At 36.7% G+C, this 5,365-nt stretch overlaps 1 protein-coding gene across 1 annotated transcript in view; it reads right to left on the reverse strand.

The window, feature by feature from the left end:
• LOC101983531 (aldehyde dehydrogenase, cytosolic 1-like) overlaps window positions 1–5,365 on the reverse strand; it is a 37,905-nt gene that overhangs the window by 2,559 nt on the left and 29,981 nt on the right. The window contains exons 9-10 of the mRNA XM_013348008.2: window positions 3,173–3,330; window positions 262–336 (exon numbers count right to left, since the gene is read on the reverse strand). Of these exons, the coding sequence (XP_013203462.1) occupies window positions 262–336; window positions 3,173–3,330 (233 nt within the window). The remainder of the gene's footprint in view (window positions 1–261; window positions 337–3,172; window positions 3,331–5,365) is intronic.

Here is a 5,365-nt window from a genome sequence, read left to right on the forward strand (position 1 = left end):
AAATCCTAAAAACAGGCAACAATTTATTTACCAAGGTACTGTACTTACCATGGCCCTGAATCGGTAGTAGGAGCTTAATTAAGTATAATCCATCTGCTGTTGCTTTTCTGCACTTAGGAAGTACTCCCAACATGTAAAAAACTATTTGATGCTAAATATAGGTGTAGTTTGCTCCCAGAGTAGTGAAAACAGAACAGTTTCCTGGGAGCAGCAATTCTTATCACAAAATATGTATGCATTGTAATATAAAGTTTAGCTTACAGTTCTCGCCCATTTCCAGACATCTTGAATCCACCAAAAGGACACTGGACAGCCATAGCCAAATAGCAGTTGACCCTAAAACAGATAAGAGGTGGCTACTGTAGATAATACTTAGTACATCCCTTAATCTCTAAGCAGAAAGTTTAAAAGTTCATAAATTTCCTTAAGAACTCCATTACTTTGATCAAGTATGATCACTTAGATTAAAAGCGACACTATAATCTAGAATACAGAAAGCATCCATATATATTACCTAGAAATAAATGATACAATTCTGAGTATGAATTTGCATGCATCCATGTGTGTACATGTGGCGCACATGCACATACTGTTAATTTGAATCATAACAGAGGGAAGAACGAATATGCCATAAAAGGAAGTGTCTGAGGCTAGGATTAAATTATGTTTTTTTAATGGCATATTTGCATGAGGCTTTGGGGTAATCTTGAAGTTTATACATTTAGTAACCTAAAAATCAACTGTCTTCAGCAATTGTTGTATGTGTCAATCCTTATTTCATTTGTTTTATTCATTGATAAATAGACAGTCTAAACAGAAGTGGTGGCAGCAATTGGGCCCATTTATCAGTCTGGTAACCAGTTTTTAGAAATATTTTGAAGATGTTTCTAACAAACACACAGTAAAATTATGACTATAACTAGAGAGAAGGTCATAGTAGATCAAGGCGATGGGAGAGGGGAATTGGAGTGCAGTTCTGCAGGCTGTGAACAATTATTTTAATACGAGTGTAGAAAGAATAATGTTCTATATTTGATAGAGCTGCTATTAACCTTTGAAAGATGATTGATAAAAATACACAGGACACAGTTTTTAGCAAATGTAGAATATGAACATATATGAGTTGGTAATGCTGAATTTACTAGGACTTTTATCATAGAAAAATCTCTGTTGATCATCGGTTATACTAACTAGATGGGACTTTGATTAATTTCCTTTAAGAGACTTTGGTGGAAATGCCATGATAAGAAAAAAACAGGCTTTTAATGATGATTATATATTAAGGTTTTACAGCATTTTTAACATGTTTCATTAAGGAAAGAAACCTACATTCAGAGTAAACCCCAGAGACAGGGTGATTAATATGTCTGATTCTCAACCGCTTCCCTCATTTGGTTGTTCACATAAATTTTTCATTCATCTAATTTATGTATGTGATTGTGTATATATGAATGTGTATGTGTTTAAGCGTTCATGGGGAAGATACATGGAGGCCAGAGAAGAGATAAAGGTAAAGTGTTCTTTTTTTCCCTTTTTATCAATTCCTCTACTATCTTTCAGGCTCACCAATTTTGCTAAATTGCCTAGCCAGTGAAGTCCAGATATTCTTCTGTCTCAGAGCACAGTGATAAACTTCCAAGCACAGGCCACCATATCTTGCTTTTACTTGGAAGCTAAAATGAAACTCAGATTCTTACTCTTGAACGCCAAGCACATTCCTTGCTAAGCCACCTCTCTAGTGCCATGTTGCATGTACTTACGCTCTCAATGATACAAGCAAGCTTCATGCTTCTCTGAAATTCAGTGGATCAGAAGTGTTTCAGTTTAAGGTTTTTTTCAGTCTATGGATTATTCACATTGACTGTACTGGTTGAAAATCCGTCTTTGAAAATACAAAACTTTAAATACCCCAGAATACAAACAGTTTTAACATTATATTGGCATATTTCACAGCATTTGGATTTGTCATTTTAGTGTGAAGCTGGCTAAACTCACTCTAAATAAACACAAGTGGAGAAGGATGATTTAGAGCCTATAGCTCTCACTCTGCTAGTTATAGTACGCTATTGACAAGTTTCTAAATCTCAGCAAGCTTTTATCACAGACAAGATTTGGGATGACAAAGAGTAGTTGTTGAGTAAGATAAAATGATGAGTGTAAGAAATATATTATGATTTTGAGTCAATAATTAGATGATGACTCTCACTTTGATAGGAGAAACAGGTATTTCAAGTGAACAAGAGGGTCAAGAACAGCCTCGATGTGTCCCTTAGGATGCTCTTCAGTTCTTAGTTTTCTTTAACTAGACTCGAGGAGAGAATGAACATAGCTTGTGCTGTTTCCAGGTCTGAGGGCAGGAAGGCTTGATGAGGAAAAAGTTGCTGAAGAAACAGTCCATAGAAAGGAGATGATGGACAAAGACTCAGTTTGAGAGGCACAGCCTAAGAATTTGTATTAAAGTTAAATTACAAAAATCAAAGAACAGGATAAGTCAAAAGCTATAGAAAGGGCTGGAGAAATGATTCAGTGTTAACTGTCTTTGCTGTTCTTACAAGAACTTGAGCTGGGTCCCAGCACCCATATCCTATGGATTACAACAGTCTACAACTCCAGTTCCAAAACGTCGTATACCCTCTTCTGGCTTCTGCATGCACCAGGCAACTCACATGGTGCACAGATAAACATGCAAGCAGAATACACATGCACATACATTAATTTAAAAATAATTAAATAGCACCAAGTCTATGGATGTAGACCTGTGATCCCAGCCTTTCAGAAGCATTTTGCAGGAGGATGAGAAGTGGGCCACAGAGTGAGTTCAAGGCCAGACTGAGAAACTGAACTCTTATCTTGTATTAAACAGTATAAAACAGACTAGGATGGAGCTCACAAGTAGAGCATATGCTCAGCTAATGTAACACCTTCAGTTCAATTTCAAATATGGTAAGTGATAGTAATAGCAATAATGTCTAGTGCATATAAGGTACTAATATACATTACCTAATATATAGTTGGTTATAATAGAATTTTACTTTCATCTTCCTGTTTAGATAGCAGAGTACCAAGTGCCCTAGCATTATCTAATAATACATATATTATATAAATCAAACAGCCATAAAATGATCAATATTCTACATAAGTAACTTGCAAAGCTTGCTTCAGATGCACTTACCACACTACCCCAGCCTGCAGAGCAGAAGACACAGTGATGGCCTTATCCAGGTCTTTTGTGAAGACTCCAGCTGCCAGGCCATAGGGAGTATTGTTCGCTCTCTTAATGACATCATCTAGAGATTTAAACTTCATGATTTGTTGCACTGGTCCAAATATCTACACAAGAGTGACACAAACACAGATTTACACTATACACACTGCATATGCTTTAAATACACTTCCTATGCTTTCCTAGAAGCCATTCTCCATGGACTAAGGTGTTGTCTCTCTCTTCAGACCTATGTGTAAGGATAAAACAGCCATTCCAGTGAACTTGGAAACAGGCTCTGATCTTGTGTTTCTTTCTTTTCTATGGAGCAGACAGCAGTCATCATGGCAGTGTTTATTCTTACATGATGTGACTGAGCTTCCCAAAATGTAAGGGCCGAACAACAAATCAGGAAATGCATGATTTCCTTGGAAGCCTAAGCCTAGTTTTCTTCAAGGTACTGCACAAGACAAGAAGACAAACAAATCAATGCTTTGCTCTGAGTGTAACAAACAGACAATGATTGAGAACACTGTTTATGGCTTGAACACAGTGTATCATCCATTTTATTATATTTGGATACTTTTGTAATTATAAAAAATAGTTAAAATAACACAAAATTTTTACCAAGATTCTACTAGTCACCCAACTGTATATATAATAAACAGAATTACCAAAAAGTATAAAAGAATTTATTGCTGGAAACTTAACTCCAGAACCTATACTAACCAAACCCTCTGGCAGTGGCTCAAGTCACAGGACAGCGAACGGAGGTCACAATTTGTCTACTCAAGGATAAGCCAGTATTTCATTTCTACTGGAATCTAGTTAGTAACACCCACACACCAATCAGTCTGTATCTCTTCCCCCTCCACGATAAAAGGAAACCTGGATTTTCACATGGATACAAAACTACTATATTTTGGTAAGGTATTTATCAAAATTAAATAAAAGGCTTTTCTTAATGCTAGTCCAAATTCCTGGGAAATGTGGACATGGATTGTCAAAAACCCTCAAGCCTCAAATGGTTTTCTGGTTCCAAGTCAATTTGAGTGCCATGGGGCACTTAGAAGCCACTTACTGCAGTGTAGGGGCAGACGCTAGGGCTCTAAGTTCTCTCATGACCCTATAACTGGGAAGCATAGCAATGCGAACACTGTCAATGGGAAGCAGGTGGAGCAGGAAGACAGGGGTTTGCTCAGAGTTGCAGTAACTCAGCTGACTCAGTAAAGGCTCCAGGCTCCTATTCTGAAGCAGTAAATGAGATATTCCAGTGAGCATATTATAACAGCACAACAAATGTTTCCTTGAAGGAAGATTATTTTCTGCTTTATTGTCCTTTGTAGAAATGTTAACCAAAATCTATAAAAGCAATAGGTCTGATCAAAGAAAAATTGACCGATAAGTGCAGAAATGCAAATGCAGTTGAGTATTAAATTGATGCCGGTGTCCTAAATGTTTTGGATGATCCACATACACTTGATTTTTATTTCTTTTCTTTAATTCATCTCCCAGCAAAGCTCGATAGTCCCCCTTTCTCTTTATCTGTTTACATTATGGAGGTAAAGAAAATAACCACTCAGATCCTCTGACATATCAGGGACATGTGTATAGATACATTGAATGTTGAAATTTTGAATGAGTGTTTTTGAGTCACTGCATCTTCCTATTTTATTGTAGCACATGACACTTTCATTGTTCAAGGCAAATGCTCATATCTCTGCATGTATTTAAAAGACCTCATACTTGTGAAAAATATTAGCTACCATTTTAATCACAAACTAGTTCCTCTTAATTATATGTTGAATATCTTAGCACCATCTTTATTGATGCTATCTAGACTGTGCTCCCCAGGACTCATCCTCATCTTCCCTTACATAGCCAGTTCACTCTGTTTCTCTTGGTTGACTTCTTTATGTGGACAATATAGATAATTCAGTAGATGCTGTTCTGTGCCTGGCATATGTAGAGCAATATGTCCACATTTATTCCTATTTTTACAATGGACAGGGTCATTTCCCATTGCTTTAAGGCTGTAAATTAAGCACCTACAAAAGCTGCTGTGGACTTTGTTCTGGGTTTGTTATTAACTATTTGTAGCCCATTGCACTCCTCACTAATTAGTCTTCATCACAAATTACTTTAGACTTTATCATCAAGCAT

This window comes from Microtus ochrogaster, chromosome 8 (genome assembly GCF_000317375.1).
Source record: "Microtus ochrogaster isolate Prairie Vole_2 chromosome 8, MicOch1.0, whole genome shotgun sequence".
NCBI classification, from domain to species: domain Eukaryota; kingdom Metazoa; phylum Chordata; class Mammalia; order Rodentia; family Cricetidae; genus Microtus; species Microtus ochrogaster.